We start from the raw sequence: 18,947 nt of genomic DNA, 5'->3' as shown, positions 1-18,947 counted from the left end.
ATATGTGTATACCAGTCAGTATGTATTATGTTTGTACACCAGTCAGTATGTATTTATGTGTGTACACCAGTCAGTATGTATTATGTGTGTAAACCAGCCAGTATGTATTATGTATGTATATCAGTCAGTAAGTATAATGTGTGTATACCAGTCAGTATGTATGTGTGTGTGTACACCAGTCAGTATGTATTATGTGTGTACACCAGTCAGTATGTATTATGTGTGTATACCAGTCAGTATGTATTATGTGTGTACACCAGTCAGTATGCATCATATGTGTATACCAGTCAGTATGTATTATGTGTGTATACCAGTCAGTATGTATTATGTGTGTACACCAGTCAGTATGCATCATATGTGTATACCAGTCAGTATGTATTATGATTGTACACCAGTCAGTATGTATTTATGTGTGTACACCAGTCAGTATGTATTATGTGTGTAAACCAGCCGGTATGTATTATGTGTGTATACCAGTCAGTCAGTAAGTATAGTGTGTGTATACCAGTCAGTATGTATTTGTGTGTGTACACCAGTCAGTGTGTATTATGTGTGTACACCAGTCAGTATGTATTATGTGTGTATACCAGTCAGTATGTATAGTGTGTGTATACCAGTCAGTATGTATTATGTGTATATACCAGTCAGTATGTATTTATGTGTGTACACCAGTCAGTATGTATCATATGTGTATACCAGTCAGTATGTATTATGTGTGTACACGAGTCAGTATGTATCATATGTGTATACCAGTCAGTATGTATTATGTGTGTATACCAGTCGGTATGTATTTATGTGTGTACACCAGTCAGTATGTATCATATGTGTATACCAGTCAGTATGTATTATGTGTGTACACCAGTCAGTATGTATCATATGTGTATACCAGTCAGTATGTATTATGTGTGTATACCAGTCAGTATGTATTTATGTGTGTACACCAGTCAGTATGTATCATATGTGTATACCACTCAGTATGTATTATCTGTGTATACCAGTCAGTATGTATTATGTGTGTATACCAGTCAGTAAGTATAATGTGTGTACACCAGTCAGTATATATTATGTGTGTATACCAGTCAGTATGTATTATGTGTGTACACCAGTCAGTATGTATTATGTGTGTATACCAGTCAGTAAGTATAATGTGTGTATACCAGTCAGTATGTATTTATGTGTGTACACCAGTCAGTATATATTATGTGTGTATACCAGTCAGTATGTATTATGTGTGTATACCAGTCAGTATGTATTATGTGTGTATACCAGTCAGCATGTATTATGTGTGTTTACCAGTCAGTAAGGATTATGTGTATACCAGTCAGTATGTATTTATGTGTGCACACCAGTCAGTATGTATTATGTGTGTACACCAGTCAGTATGTATTATGTGTGTATACCAGTCTGTAATTATTATGTGTGTGTACTAGTCTGTGTATTTATGTGTGTACACCAGTCAGTATGTATTATGTGTGTATACCAGTCAGTATGTATTATGTGTATACCAGTCTGTAATTATGATGTGTGTGTACTAGTCTGTGTGTATTTATGTGTGTACACCAGTCAGTATGTATTATGTGTGTATACCAGTCAGTATGTATTATGTGTGTATACCAGTCTGTAAATATTATGTGTGTATACCAGTCAGGGTGTTTTGTGTGTCTACACCAGTCGGTATGTATTATGTGTGTATACCAGTCAGTATGTATTATGTGTGTATACCAGTCTCTAATCATTATGTGTGTATACCAGTCAGGGTGTATTTATGTGTGTGCACCAGTCAGTATGTATTATGTGTGTATACCAGTCATTATGTATCATGTGTGTACACCAGTCAGTATGTATTATGTGTGTATACCAGTCAGTATATATCATGAGTGTACACCAGTCAGTATGTATTATGTGTGTGTACCAGTCCGTATTAGGTGGACTATCAACATCCATCAATTTTTTTAATTTTACCGTTTTCGTTATGCAGATTGAAAGAAATGCATTTTTACTTTTTAATGACACATTACTAAATGGATACAAATGCAAACGTGTATGTTGGTCATACAAGTTTGCTTTGTCATTGGGATGTTTATATTTAAGTACCTGATTGCTTCTTTTGTTGTTTTAGACTCTTTTATTCTCAGACAGTACCACAAATAATGAACCAGATTTTCCTATATTTCCAACACAGTGTTACTGTTCGAACTGTGCAAAATGTTTTGATTGATTGATTGATTGATACTTTTATTAGTAGATTGCACAGTTCAGTACATATTCCGTACAATTGACCACTAAATGGTAACACTCGAATACGTTTTTTCAACTTGTTTAAGTCGGGGTCCATGTTAATCAATTCATGGTAAGAGGCAATAAAAAAAAAATACACTTGATTAATAAAACCCGTCCTGTTTTAACAAACACTTAGGCCTACTAAGCTAGTGTGTTTTAATATTTGTCATTACGGTGGTACTTTGAAAGTTTGAGAACCGCTGATCCAGCCTGAATTGAAGACCTTTAAAAAAAAAAAATAGGTCTAGGTAATCTGTCAGTCAAACTGCTGTGGTTTGTTAAAGTGTAAAAATAAGTTAACCCCAAAACACTATAATACATAATCAATATTAGTAATAATAAAAACTTTGTAGGAGAGTGGCACATGGACCAAGAGAAAATCCAATTGTATTTTGGTGAGGCTCTAGATAAAGGGAATACCAACATTTTCCTCCCATTTTGTTACCATTCCAGCCACTGATTGACATTCAGTGAAATATTCCTTCTCTTTTCTTAATCACATTTTTTCATCGCTTGCTCGGGTTGCGCTACTCACGTTTAGGATTTCCACCCAACGTAAACCACGCTAATTACACGGACCCTTCCTGATGAGTCCCACATCATCAAATCAGCTCGCTCCGTCCGTGCTGAAATTGCAGCAGGTTCCCTCCGTTTACATTAGGATCAGCCCACGCCGCTGAAGCGTTTTGTGGGGACCTACGCTCACTGTCCTCTCTTAACCCCGTGATGATGAGGCTCACCTATCCATGTAATGACCCCCATGTTGCTCTCATTTACAGAGAAGCCACTAAAAAGTGTGTTTGACAGGACAGGAGGGGAGTGGGTGGCTCCTGCACCGGCACATGTTCACTGGCTACATCTTGATCGCATTCATTTAGAGAGAGCCACATGGTGTGTGTGTGCGTGTGTGTGTGTGTGTGTTCTTGTATCTCTACCCTTCTTGAGACATCAACAAGGAAGAGTACCGTCCATTTGAGGACCGGTGAACAAGTTAGGACCGAAATCATGGTCCCAATACGGAAAGCCATTCCATCTAATAGAGCAGTGTTTTTCAACCACTAGTGTGCCGTGAGATGTTGTCTGGTTCAGGGGTAGGGAACCTATGGCTCTAGAGCCAGATGTGGCTCTTTTGATGACTACATCTGGCTCTCAGATAAATCTTAGCTGACATTGCTTAACATGATAAGTAATTAATAATCACGATGGTAATCACAGTGTTAAAAAATACGTTCAAATCATATAAGTAAACATTGGTTGATTGATTGATAAAACATTCTCATGCATTTTAATCCAACCATCCGTTTTCTATCGCACCTGTCCAAGATGTCGCATTAACGGTAAGAAGTAATATATTTATTTTTGGTTAAATCTAAAATAACAATGTTATTCAAAAGAATAAGAGACTTATTATACTCTAAAAATGTTGGTCTTGTCAAGACCTGGACTATGGTGTGGTTTGTTTTCCCGTGGTGCAAAGCGATTGGAACGGACAGGGCGTGAAGGAAATGACATCTTTAATCTTAACTCAAAAATATTACAAAAACAAAGGGTATAAACAAAAGGCGCTCTCGGTGGAGGTTAAAAACTTGGCTATGAAAACTAAAACTCGCACAATGGGAGAACTGTGGACATAAAATAAAAATTACAAACTGTGGCATGAAAAACTTACTTGTACCGAGAAAGAGCATGGATCATCGGAATGGATGACATAGGTGTGTAGGAGGTGATAGAGGGTGAGTAGAAGGTGATGTCGCCAGGCTGACTGCCTGGCAACTGCAGGCTTAAATAGTGACGTGGTGATTGACAACAGGTACATCAGATCAAGTAAATCAGGTGCGTGAGTCGTGAAAACAGGTGAACTGATTGGTAGTCATGGAAACAAAAACAAACCAGGGTGTGCAAAAACAGGAACTAATGAAGTCAAAAACAAAACCGAACATAGCTAAACAGAACATGATCACAAAGACATGACAGGTCTTACTTAAATATGCACGCATTTAGTTGTATTCAGTGTTTAAAAAATATACGGCTCTCACGGAAATACATTTTGAAATATTTGGCTTTCATGGCTCTCTCAACCTAAAAGGTTCCTGACCCCTGGTCTGGTGTGCTGTGGGAAATTATGCAACTTCCCCTAATTTATGCCAACAATATTTTTTGCAAATCTATAATTATAATCTGCCAATAATGTGCCGTTGCGTAGTGTCTGTGCCGTGTAAACCTTGGCTGGGTAACCACGTGATACTCCATGTCAGGAGGTGGCAGCATTGCTTTGTAAAAGTTAGAATGTGTCGGGTGAGACAAGGATGGTTTGTTGTGAACGTGGACCCCGACTTAACAAATTGAAAAACTTATTCAGGGGTTACCATTTAGTGGTCAATTGTACGGAATATGTACAGTACTGTGCAATCTACTAATAAAAGTCTCAATCAATCAATCAATCCCGATATGCAGACCACAGCGGGAGGCAGTGTGAAGGTATAAAAGGTATGTAATGCTTAAACCCAAAATGAATTAAAGGGAAAGGAAAAGGCTACGCAAAACGAAAGTCAAACTGAACTGGCTACAAAGTAAACAGAGACAGAATGCTGGACGATAGCAAAAACTTATGGCGTCCATAAAGTACATCCGTACGTGACGCGACAATCTACAATCTCCACACAAAGAAGGATAGCAACAACGTAAATAGCCTTGCTTGCTAACACAAAGTACCTTTTTTAACGTTTTCTGCTGGTGGTGTGCTTCCGGATATTTTTTTGACAAAAATGTGCCTTGCCTTAAAAAAGGTCGAAAAACACTGTAATAGAGAGCCAAATACTACAGTCTGTGAACATTGCTCCACAGTCAGGATTTTTGGTTGATTTGATGTGCATACAGAAGTAAACATTGCAAAGGCAGCAATATATGATAAAACAAGATGGTTGCTAAAGGAGGACTTCTCTATTCATCCCCCAAAAACCCTGCCAGGTGAACAGCTGATTTCAAGACTTCCGGTGCTGACGTAAGACAACCCACGTCACATATGTGACCATAAGATGGCAAAATGTGGCACAGGGGCCATCTGTGGTCTGTGACTCATTTGTCATCGGTTTTAAGCAAATTACAAAAAACAAAAAATTGAGATCTTATTTGCCCCCCTGGTGGTGAAATCTATCAAAACTTGGGTTGTCCCAAAAAGTAGGGCTTTTTCAAATGGACTATGTGTCGTTTTTAAAAGTGCTCCCTCTCTGTTCAAAATATGAAATAACAAGTGTGTGTAAGAAATTGAAATGTGCCCTTTTTGGCCAAAATGAATACAAATATAAAAAAAATATTTATAAAGAGACATACTGTATTAACTTGAAGTAAATAATGAATACTAAAAACCAATTACAAACAAAAAAAAACTAAAAGCAGTCTTTTTCTCACAATGTGTCGACTTTTGTCTTCCAAAATTGGGAACAATTTCTGATATTCTTTCTGTTTCTGTAATATTGCAATATTTTCTCGTAAAATTATGACTTTTTATGTAAAATTATTACTTTTTATGTAAAATTATGATTTTCAATGCAAAATGGTGACATTTGTCATACAATTCCGACTTTCATCACAATATTGCCAATTTTGTGGTTGTTCTTATAAAACAGTGACATTTTTTGAGTAAAATGATGACTTTTGTCGTAATTTTGCCAAGTAAAATTCTGATTATTATCAATATATTGCCAACATTTTAAAGTTTTCTTAAAAAAAATTATACTTTTGTCTAGGAAAATTACGACTCGTTTCATAAAATTGCCAACATTATAGGCTTTCCTTGTAAAATTGGGACTGTTATTTAGTAAAATTCTAACTTGTTTCATAATATTGTACAAATGTTCAGTTTTTCTTGTAAACTTTTGACTTGCGCTGAGTAAAATGACGACTTTTATTATAATACTAACAAAATTCAAAATTTTTATTGTGAAATTGTGATCGTTTTCTTGTTAAAATTCCAACTAATTTTTCACAACAAGCTTTTCTATAATTGCATAGTATGTGTTAATGTCGTAAGTACACATTCTTGTAGACACTTTTCTCAGGTCTCAAGAAGATAAGAAATACAAGAATATGAGTGTGTGTGTGTGTGTGTGTGTGAGAGTGAGGGCTCTTTAACAGGGGGGCGATTATGACCCTTGGCAGGCCGGTATTGGAACCATGTGTCCAAGCGGAGGTCAGATTTAGTTATTGATCAACAGAGCAGAACGAGAGAGATTCAGCCAACCATGCTGGGTTCAAGAGGAGGTCCCCAGAGATCTTTACCTGTTTTTTGGAGGATTTATTGTTCAACCTCAGACCTCACCTTCCATTCTCACCTGCTCTTAAACATTCTCTAGTCCACTTCCCACCCAAGTATGACTTTGTTTATTGACTATGTCATGGTCAGTTCTATATCATACATGTAGTACATCATATACGTACTTATGTCATGGTCAGTTCTATACCATACATGTAGTACATCATACACACACTTATGTCATGGTCAGATCTATATCATTCATGTACATAATATAAGTACTTATGTCATGGTCAGTTCTATATCCTACATGTAGTACATCATATACGTACTTATGTCATGGTCAGTTCTATATCCTACATGTAGTACATCATCCATCCATCCATCCATTTTCCTACCGCTTATTCCTTTTCGGGGTCGCGGGGGGCGCTAGCGCCTATCTCAGCTACAATCGGGTGGAAGGCGGGGTACACCCTGGACAAGTCGCCACCTCATCGCAGGGCCAACACAGATAGACAGACAACATTCACACTCACATTCACACACTAGGGCCAATTTAGTGTTGCCAATCAACCAATCCCCAGGTGCATGTCTTTGGAAGTGGGAGGAAGCCGGAGTACCCGGAGGGAACCCACGCATTCACGGGGAGAGCATGCAAACTCCACACAGAAAGATCCCGAGCCTGGATTTGAACCCAGGACTGCAGGACCTTCGTATTGTGAGGCAGACGCACTAACCCCTCTTCCACCGTGAAGCCCGTAGTACATCATATACACACTTATGTAATGGTCAGTTCTATATCATACATGTAGTACATCATATACACACTTATGTCATGGTCAGTTCTATATAATACATGTAGTACATCATATACAGTACATGCTTATGTCATAGACAGTTGTATATCATACATGTAGTACAATTTATACATATGTCGTGGTCAGTCCCATAACATACATGTAGTACATCATATACATACTTACGTCATGGTCAGTCCTATATCATACATGTAGTACATCATACACACACTTATGTCATGGTAAGGTCTAAATCGTACATGTAGTACATCATATACATATGCATGTCATGGTCAGTTCTATATCATACATGTAGTACATCATACACACACTTATGTCACGGTAAGGTCTAAATTGTACATGTAGTACATCATATACATACTTATGTCATGGTCAGTTCTACATCATACATGTAGTACATCATATACACACTTATGTCATGGTCAGTTCTATATAATACATGTAGTACATCATATACAGTACATGCTTATGTCACAGACAGTTGTATATCATACATGTAGTACAATTTATACATATGTCGTGGTCAGTCCCATAACATACATGTAGTACATCATATACATACTTACGTCATGGTCAGTCCTATATCATACATGTAGTACATCATACACACACTTATGTCATGGTAAGGTCTAAATCGTACATGTAGTACATCATATACATATGCATGTCATGGTCAGTTCTACATCATACATGTAGTACATCATACACACACTTATGTCACGGTAAGGTCTAAATTGTACATGTAGTACATCATATACATACTTATGTCATGGTCAGTTCTACATCATACATGTAGTACATCATATACACACTTATGTCATGGTCAGTTCGATATCATACATGTAGTACATCATACACACACTTATGTCATGGTAAGGTCTAAATCGTACATGTAGTACATCATATACATACTTATGTCATGGTCAGTTCTATACCATTCATGTACATAATATACATATTTATGTCATGGTCAGTTCTATATCAGACATGTAGTACATCATATACATACTTATGTCATGGTCAGTTCCATAACATACATGTAGTACATCATATACATACTTATGTCATGGTCAGTTCTATATCATACATGTAGTACTTCATATACATACATATCTCCAGAGAACAGTCCTGTGCTCAATGGCAATATTATTATTTCACAAAAAAAGAAAATTGAATTAAGAAAATAAAATTAAAATAAACATATATCATAGCAAAAGGGAAATGAAGTATACACTTTTTGAATCCACCCTGTTTTACATACTGTAGTTAACTTGAACTACTATCCAGGTCACCAACACAATCAGATCCTATTGCCTTGCTGCCTTTAAACACTCTATAAGAGGACTTACTGTATGTTTGAACATAAACATGCTGCTCTTTTCACTTTGCATTAATTAAAAAAAAAAAAGACATCAAAAAGGGCTGTGCGACAGTACCGCTGGCGCTAAGGACAGTCAGCTGTTTTAGATACGATCGCTGTGGAATCCCCTCCCGATGGGACAACTTTGACAAGCAAGACCTTTTGCTCTGTGTCATATAAAAATGCAACATTATCTAATGTTTTTAGTCCCTGTTTAACGACAAATCACAAAGTCAACTTATGTGTGTTGCTTCCATTTTTGTAAACGGAACCGTGCACGCGCGTAAAAAGCGACCAAAGCAACTAAAAAAACATGATGTAGCGTCAAGTGTGTATTGACGTTAACGACAATATACACTTTATTACACATGTACTATAATCACTATATCCATCATTAAATACTTTATCATTCCACAAGAGTTTTTCAGCAGCACACGCACGTCTTTGCACTTTAGGCACGTATCCTTGGCTCGTTCGTGCGTGACGATTTTATGAATGAGTATATCCGTTCGGCCACCGTGTTCAATGGAGAGGTCTGATCTGAAAAATTTACAGGCAGCATACCCCGTCCCCTTCGTTTGTACCCCTTATTTTTTCCAATAATTTCGGAACTTGCGAGCGTATTTCTACTTCTTATTCGTCGTCGCCATGTCTCTTCTTTGTTCTTCTGCTTCATCTCTGTTACGTTTTTGGACATAACTACTTGCCGCAGTTTTGAAGCAATGCATGATGGGAATCCAGATGTTGTGTGTCAGTGTACTAACGTGCCGGCTGGAATAAACAAACGCTGAGAAATAGCTCCATTCCTCCAAACACGACGAGTTAAGTTTATACCAAAAAGTTCTATTTTGGTTTCATCTGACCACATGACATTCTCCCAATCCTCTACTGTATCATCCATGTATCCATTTTAGTATAAACTCCACGCGTCGTGTTTGGAGGAAGAAAAATACTGAGTTGCATCCCAAGAACACCAGACCTACTGTGAAGCATGGGGGTCGAAATATCATGCTTTGGGACTGTTTTTCTGCTAAGGGGACAGGACGATTGATCCGTGTTAAGGAAAGAATGAATGGGGCCATGTATCGTGAGATTTTGAGCCAAAACCTCCTTCCATCAGTGAGAGCTTTGAATGGTTGACCAAATACTTATTTTCCACCATCATTTACAAATAAATTCTTTAAAATTCCTACAATGTGAATTCCTGGATTTTTTTTTCACATTCTGTCCCTCACAGTTGAAGTGTACCTATGATTAAATTACAGACCTCTGTCATCATTTTAAGTGGGAGAACTTGCCCCACTGTATAATAGTCTCCTTTTCAGGTGAGAGAGGACGCTAAACGCAGTGCCTTTAAGGCACGCCCCCAATATTGTTGTCCCTTTGGAAATCAAGAGAAATTCGGGAGAATGGTTGCCCCAGGGAGATTTTCGGGAGGGACACTGAAATTCGGTAGTCTCCCGGGAAAATCGGGAGGTTTGGCAAGTACGCATGTAGTACATCACCATGTTGCTGAACACGTTATAATTCTATCAGTGTTGGGTTTCAGCAGCACAGACGTGCATTCGTTCTTTAATAATGTTCCCAGGGCTCTGTGTACGTGCAGGCTGGTTTTAAAGATGAAGTACATGTCATTGTAGATCGAAACCAGGAGTTCCCATTATGTGGATGGTGAACTAGCGGTGGATGGTGTGTCAGTCCATCGCCTGCCAGGCATTAAAAAAATAGACCTAAAAATTATTGATCATCAATGACGTCACTTTCGTCACTTGATTGACAATCACGGCACCTGCGGGTCTTGTGAGATGACGCTGGCTGCTGCCAGATCATTATTAAGAAAAAATGACCGACCACTTTTTATTTCAACAGACACTCACGCCGTACTTTTTACTTTAACCTTCATTTTTTCTCTTTCCGTGTCATCTTCAGGTGCCTTTCATCATTTAAACCCTCCACTTGGTACCCGGCTTTCTGCAACCAAGCCCAGGCCGACCAGAGGCCAACCCGAGGTGTGTTCCTCCCCGAATAACCCCCCACCTCCATGGAGGTAGACTGATGGTGCACTGGAATAATTAGGTGCAGCCTCTCCAGTTACCCCGTCATGCTCCTCAGACCCAAGCCCGCATGTTCATGCTTGAAGAGGAAAAAAGGGGCGAGTGGGAGAGACCGACTTAATACTTTCAAGATTTGATTTTTGCAACATGAGGCTGACTTTTTTTTCTCTCCCAATGCATTCGTCACAACATGTGACCTTCCGCATTGGTCAATACCCTACATTCAAATAATGTACACCTTCCCTTAACAGTTACCTACAACCTGCAAAGGAAGTTCGTTTTTTTTTCGAAATAATTGACATCATTTTTGCTATAAGTTAACAGAGGAAGAAAGGATTTTTCCAGATGTTCTTCAGAGCTAACAAGACGTCGAGTAAATCTACCCAGAGTGCACCACTGCGACCCAAAGAAAGTGCAATACCTTCATACCTCATGAACGAGCGCACGCCACATGTCCTCCAAGTACTCCGCTTTTTCATTTTAAACGACCCAATTTTGGGTCGAGTGCATCGCCCGCTGTAAACTTGATAAGCCAAATGACAAGAAAGAGGAAGAAGAAAAAACTGGTGGATACATTTTGTATTTTTTAAATAATTTTGCATGTGTTGAATTAGTTTTCTTCAGGAACTTGCGGATATTTTCTATTTATTTAGTGTCTTCTGTAATTACATTATCGTAAGTGCTTAAATAAGTCTTAATGTTCATGTTTTTTTGTTACGACTTTCATTTGGCATACAATGTTTTGTGTACAATACAGCACTATTTACTATTTATAATAAAGGAGGTCAAAGTAAGTTGTGATTTTTAATAGGTGACTCGAAAGCAGCTGTGCAAATAGTTTGACTAAGGGAAAAAAAGTGTCGGGGGGGGGGTGTATGTGTGTATAAATGATATGTAGACATTTAGCGGTAAAAAATCTGCTGTACAGTATGTGTGTTGGAGTCCCTTTATTTCAGGAACACTAATACCAAAAGTCACATTGTTCTAAAAAAGCTATAACGGACCACCTCAAAAAAACGGAATGGAATTTTAAAATGTTTTTACTGAATGGGACACCCAAAATGTACATGGAAATAAAGAAAGTGAGATTTACAATATTAACTATGAACAATAAAACACTGAATATTAACAACATATGAACATGGCTCCTCCATAGACATCTTTTACAATCAAACAAAACACAACAAAATGTAAAGGAGGTCAAAGTAAGTTGTGATTTTTAATAGGTGGCTCTAAAACAACTGTGCAAATAGTTTGACTTGGGGGCCACATTGAGAGAAAAAAAGTGTCTGGTGGGGCCAATGTGTATGTGTGTATAAATCATATGTAACCGTTTAGCTGTAAAAATCTGCTGTACAGTATGTGTGTTTGGGTCCCTTTTTTCAGGAACACTAATACCAAAAGTCACAATGTCCGATAGTATCCTAAAAAAGTTATGACAAACCACCTCAAAAAAACAGAATGGAATTTTACAGTTTTTTACTGAATGGACACCCAAAATGTACATTAAACTAAAGAAAGTGAGGTTTACAATATTAACTATGAACAATAAAACACTAAATATTTACAACATATGAACATGGCTCCTCCATAGACATCTTCTACAATCAAACAAAACACAACAAAATGTAAAGGTCAACATCCATTGCTTTCCACCTCTCTAAGGTTCTCATAGTCATCATTGTCACCGACGTCCCACTGGGTCATTATTGTCACCGATGTCCCACTGGGTGTGAGTTTTCCTTGCCCTTATGTGGGCCTACCGAGGATGTCGTAGTGGTTTGTGCAGCCCTTTGAGACACTAGTGATTTAGGGCTATATAAGTAAACATTGATTGATTGATTGATTGAAAGTAAGTTGTGATTTTTAATAGGTGGCTCTAAAACAACTGTGCAAATAATTTGACTTGGGGGCCACATTGAGAGAAAAAAGTCTCTGGGGGGGGCCAGTGTGTATGTGTGTATACATTATATGTACTCGTTTAGCTGTAAAAATCTGCTGTACAGTATGTGTGTTTGGGTCCCTTTTTTCATTAACACTAATACCAAAAGTCACAATGTCCGATAGTATCCTAAAAAAGTTATGACAAACAACCTCAAAAAAACAGAAGGGAATTTTACAGTTTTTTACTGAATGGTACACCCAAAATTAACATTAAAATAAAAAAAGTGGGATTTACAATATCAACTATGAACAAGAAAAGACTGAATATTAACAACATATGAACATGGCTCCTCCATAGACATCTTTTACAATCAAGCAAAACACAACAAAAATGTAACAAACAGATACAGTATGATATACCGTATTTTCTTGAATTGCCGCAGAGCATTTAGTATGCGCCTGCATTGAATTACTGCCGGGTCAAACTCGCTTCGCAAAATAACCGCCTGGTCAAACTCGTGACGTCACAAGTGACACTTCCCCTGTCATCATTTTCAAAATGGAGGAGGCTGATTTCAATACCGATAATTTGAAATCGCATAAAGGAAAAAAGATTAAGAGCTATTCAGTAGGATTTAAGGTCCAAGCTTACATCACACTCAAATTTTTACTGCATGCCTTTGGTAAGTGCCGGAGTGAGAAGAGGTTTTAAAATAATTAGCGCATGCTTACTTTTACCGCCTGCCTTTGGTAAGCGCAGGAGTGAGAAGAGGTTTTAAATTAATTAGCGCCCCGGTGGCAATTCGAGGAACTACGGTATTATCACTTTTAAGCTGAAACTTGTTGTAAAAATGTGCTTCTGCATGCGTTCCTGACACATACGTTTGTGGCTGGCTGCTCTGAAAACAAACCCCGCCCTCTCTGTTTTGTTCCAGGTCAGAGCTGCTGAGACATAGATTACAGTAATAACTCTGATAACACTCAAAATTGCAGATTTCAACCAATAAAATACTTGGTATAGTTCAAGACTTACGGTCATTTAAAAACAGCACTGCATGTCATAATGGCGGCGACAAATTTGATGTTAAAGGTCGAAAAAAAAAAATTAAATAGAATGTCTGTTCTAAAAAAAAACAAAGTTGTGATATAAAACGGTTGATCTTTTTATCATTGTAAAAAATGATAAAAATATGTTGCTAAAAGTTCAAAACATTCCCCTTCTTTTCACACAACTGCTGCACACTCCTGCAAGCTCTCCATCATAAACAAATATCCCGTTTCATAACCGCTCCTTTTGGACAAATTCCTGCTCTCTAGGGGTGCCGTCACACCCCTTAATGACTAAAGCAGAGCCGCTGTAAATTACCCGGTGGCCCACAGACACTGGACATCAGTCACTAGACTGACACGACTGTGCAGGGTTCAGAGGCCTTCCCGCTGCACCCAGCCCCCCGTCCAAAAGAAAACGCCACTGGTCAGCGCCACAAAAGGCTCCAAAAACTACTGGTGAGTCTGTAACGCTGCCACTATTGGGGGATCAGGTGTGCAGCTGCTGGTGTCATTCATGTGTCACATGTAAACACTCTTCTGTCTTGGACTTTTAGATTTCCTTAACCCCTAAAATGTTGTTATATCCCTTCTCCTTTGTCTCCCAAACGCTGCTGTAAAAATATTTTATACACTACAGCCACATTGTTTTGAACATGAAATCAATCCTTCTACAAAAGCAGTAAAGTTGTCACGTTGTGTAATTGGTAAATAAAAACAAAGAACAATGATTTGCAAATCCTTTTCAACCTATATTCAATTGAAAAGACTGCAAAGACAAGATATTTAGCATTCGAACTGGAAAACTTTGCTATTTCGGGCAAATATTAGCTCATTTGGAATGTGATGCCTGCAACATGTTTCAAAAAAGCTGGCAAAAGTGGCAAAAAAAGACAAAAAAAAGTTGAGGAATGCTCGTCAAACACTTATTTCAATCCGTTTTTTTGGCGTTGAGTTGCAAAAAGTTAGCGGACATCAATTGTTTAATTTCATTAAGACACGCCTCCAGCTGACTACAATCCGGCGTGTTGGTCAGCTTTAGGGGCATGTAGAGTTGGGTGTCATCAGCATAACAGTGAAAGCTAACACCGTATTTGCGCATGATGTCACCTAGCGGCAGCATGTAGATGCTGAAGAGTGCAGGGCCAAGGACCGAACCCTGGGGAACTCCACACGTTACCTTAACGTAGTCCGAGGTCACATTGTTATGGGAGACGCACTGCATCCTATCAGTAAGATGAGAGTTAAACTAAGACAGGGCTAAGTCTGATATAACAATTTGTGTTTTGATTCGCTCTAATAAAATATTATGATCGACGGTATCGAAAGCAGCGCTAAGATCGAGGAGCAGAAACTTAGATGACGCATCAGAATCCATCGTTAGCAATAGATCATTAGTCATTTTTGCGAGGGCTGTCTCAGTAGAGTGATTTGCCCTGAAACCAAATTGAAAGGTTTCACATAAACGCTAAGTGTTCATTTAGCTGCTCTGCAACAATTTTTTTGAGGATTTTCGAAATAAAGGGAAGGTGAGACACCGGTTGGTAGTTTACTGTGAGGTCAGGATCGAAGTAAGGTCTTTTAAGGAGAGGATGAATAACCGCTTTTTTGAAAGCTAGGGGAACAGTGCCCGAGGAAAGTGATAAGTTTATAATATTTAGCACTGATGGACCTAATAATACAAAGAGCTCCATGATAAGTTTCCCAGGAAGTGGGTCAAGTAAACATGTTTTTTTTTTTTATTCCATTTACAGTTTGTAACAATTCCTCTAATGTAATTTCCCCAAAATAAGAGAAACTATTTTGGAGGGCAGTATCCGCCGTATATGCAGTCGTATCTGTGTTTATAGAACCCAGTTGTAGCTGGGACGCATTGTCTTTAATCTCCTTTCTAATGACTTCAATTTTCTTATTAAAGAATTGCATAAAGTCATCTGCTGAGTTGGTGGAGCTACTGGAAGGGGTCCCTTGTTGGGTTAGCGATGCTACTGTACTAAACAAAAATTTAGGATCGTTTTTATTAAGGTGGATGAGATTTGAGTAATATTTAGTTTTAGCTAAGGTAAGCATGGGTTTATAAGTTATTAAACTATCACTCCATGCTTGATGGTGCACCTCAAGTTTAGTCGTGCACCATTTGCGTTCCAGCTTTCTACAAAATAATTTCTGAGCTCTAGTTTCTTCAGTAAACCACGGGGTATGCTTTTTTGGAGCCTTTTTTAACTTTAGCAGTGCTATGTTATCAATGGTTTCTCACAGGGTGTCGTTAAAGTTGTTAGTGAGGTTATCAATAGAGCCCACATACTTTGGGAATGGTGCCATTACCGAGGGCAGTAGGTCAGCAAGAGTCGTCGTTGTGGCAGCATTAATGTTGCGGCTGCTATAGCAGTTATTATTGTTATTAGTTTAACGAACATGCGCCTGAACCTCAAATTTTATAAAGTAATGATCGGACAATACTTTAGTATACGGGAGTATCGTAACTTTGGAAACGGTGATACCTCTGACAAGCACTAGGTCTATCGTCTATTTGTAACATACCACAGGTGAACAGGCTAATTGGGAACCGGTGGGTGGCATGATTGGGTACAAAAGCAGATTCCATGAAATGATCAGTCATTCACAAACAAGGGTGACGCAAGGGTGACCACTTTGTCAGCAAATGCATGAGCAAATTGTCCAACAGTTTAAGAACAACGTTTCTCAACAAGCTATTGCAAGGAATTTAGGGATTTCACCATCTACGGTCCGTAATATCATGAAAAGGTTCAGAGAATCTGGAGAAATCACTGCACGTAAGCGGCAATGCCCGTGACCTTTGATCTCTCAGGCAGTACTGCATCAAAAAGCGACCTCAGTGTGTAAAGGATATCACCACATGGGCTCAGGAACACTTCAGAAAACCACTGTCAGTAACTACAGTTGGTCATAACATCTGTAAGTGCAAGTTAAAACTCTGATATGCAAAGCCAAAGCCATTTATCAACAACACCCAGAAATGCTTCGCTGGGCCCGAGTTCATCTAAGATGGACTGATGCGAAGTATAAAAGTGTTCTGTGGTCTGACAAGTCCACATTTCAAATCATTTTTGCAAACTGTGGATGTCTTGTCCTCCAGGCCAAAGAGGAAAATAACCATCCGGACTGTTCTAGGCTCAAGTTTGAAAAGCCAACATCCTTGATGATATGGGGGTGTATTAGTGCCCAAGGCATGGGTAACTTACACATCCGTGAAGGCACTATTAATGCTGAAAGGTGCATACAGGTTTTGGAGCAACATATGTTGTCATCCAAGCAACCTTGACATGGACGCCCCTGCTTATTTCAGCAAGACAATGCCAAGTCACGTGTTACAACAGCATAGCTTCATAGTAAAAGAGTGCGGGTGCTAGACTGGCCGGCCTATAGTCCAGACCTGTGTCCCATTGGAAATGTGTGGGGCATTATGAAGACTAAATTAGCACAACGGACACCCCGGACTGTTGGACAACTTAAGCTGTACATCAAGCAATAATGGGAAATAATTCCACTTCAAAAATGTGTCTCCTTTGTTCCCAAACGTTTAATGAGTGTTGTTAAAAGGAAAGGCCATGTAACACAGTGGTAAGAATGCCCTTGTGACAACTTTTTTGCAATTTGTTGCTGCCATTAAATTCTAAGTAATGATTATTTGCAAAACAAATGAAGTTTCTCTGTTGGAACATTAAATATCTTGTCTTTTGCAGTCTATTTAATTGAATATAAGTTGAAAAGGATTTGCAAATCATTGTATTCTCTTTTTCTTTATAATTTACACAAGGTGCCAACATCACTACTTTTGGGTTTTGTACTTAATTCAGGGTTAGTGCATTGACTTAAAGGTACTATGGATCATGTTAGTGTGGGTACACACTTTGTGTCCCACTTGTTCATCATATTGTGGGATGAGGTTGTCTTTTCTTACATTTCTCTATTAAAAAAGTCCTAGTAACAGAATCCAGAGATTCACACAGCTCTAAATGCCATTCGAGTTTGTCATATTTCTCCAAAAAGTGCTAAAGTTGTAAGACACAATGACTTAAAAAGAGAACTAGGAAAGCTTTAAATCGCGTGTCAGTCAAGCAGCAACACACTGGAGACAACTTAACCTTTGACGTCTAGCCTCTTTGAAATGAGTAGACTACTTGACCAGAGGTGACAACAGTCCGAGAGACGATGCGGCTTTCAAGCGCTCAAAGTAAAAGTGAAGGAAAGAGGACAAAGACATGTTTCCCATTGGGAAAGAAAAGCTAAAGAATGCTTTGAATGACAATGTCTGGGAGGAATGTTAATTGTAGCTTTGGATGCAATTGTAGAAATGACATAAAAGTAGGGCACCGATCCTCTTTATGAAGTAGTTCTTGTATTGGACATTATCATGAAAAATAATTATGTAAACAAAATATACAATGGAACTATTTACCCTAACTGGGATTTGAACCCTAACCTTAGACACAGAGCAGGCATTATGACCGACTTAGCCACTCAGAATGTGGTGGAACCGCCTCTGGTAGTTTACTGTTAAATTGTATGGTTGCATTTTTTGGTGATATTTGCTGGGCCGGATTTGAAAGCTCCTGAGGACCCCTGCAATATTATGGCACACATTAATTTTCGACCGCTTGTCCCTTTTGGGGTCGCTGGAGCCTATCTCAGCTGCATTCGGGCGGTAGGCGGGGTATGCGTTTATATATATATATATATATGTATATATATATATATATGTATATATATATATATATATATATATATATATATATATATATATATATATATATATATATATATATATATATATATATATAGATGCATATATATATACACACACATATATACATGCATATATATACATATATCCATCCATTTTCTACCGCTTATTCCCTTTCGGCGCCTATCTCAGCTACAATCGGGCGGAAGGCGGGGTACACCCTGGACAAGTCGCCACCTCATCGCAGGGCCAACACAGATAGACGGACAACATTCACACTCACATTCACACACTAGGGACCATTTAGTGTTGCCAATTAACCTATCCCCAGGTGCATGTCTTTGGAAGTGGGAGGAAGCCGGAGTACCCGGAGCGAACCCACGCATTCACGGGGAGGACATGCAAACTCCACACAGAAAGATCCCGAGCCTGGATTTGAACCCAGGACTGCAGGACCTTCGTATTGTGCGGCAGACGCACTAACCCTTCTGCCACCGTGAAGCCCTATATACATGTATATACACAT

At 38.6% G+C, this 18,947-nt stretch overlaps 1 protein-coding gene across 1 annotated transcript in view; it reads left to right on the top strand.

The window, feature by feature from the left end:
* pax3a (paired box 3a) overlaps nucleotides 1-11,526 on the top strand; it is a 69,709-nt gene extending 58,183 nt beyond the window's left edge. Inside the window, 1 exon segment of the mRNA XM_061921118.1 lies at nucleotides 10,640-11,526. Within this exon segment, the coding sequence (XP_061777102.1) occupies nucleotides 10,640-10,657 (18 nt within the window). The 3' untranslated portion in view covers nucleotides 10,658-11,526.
* Nucleotides 11,527-18,947: the final 7,421 nt, after the last annotated feature.

Source organism: Nerophis ophidion, linkage group LG14, assembly GCF_033978795.1.
Source record: "Nerophis ophidion isolate RoL-2023_Sa linkage group LG14, RoL_Noph_v1.0, whole genome shotgun sequence".
NCBI classification, from domain to species: domain Eukaryota; kingdom Metazoa; phylum Chordata; class Actinopteri; order Syngnathiformes; family Syngnathidae; genus Nerophis; species Nerophis ophidion.
Note: the sequence above shows the minus strand (reverse complement) of the source record. Positions and strands in the feature narration are given on the sequence as shown.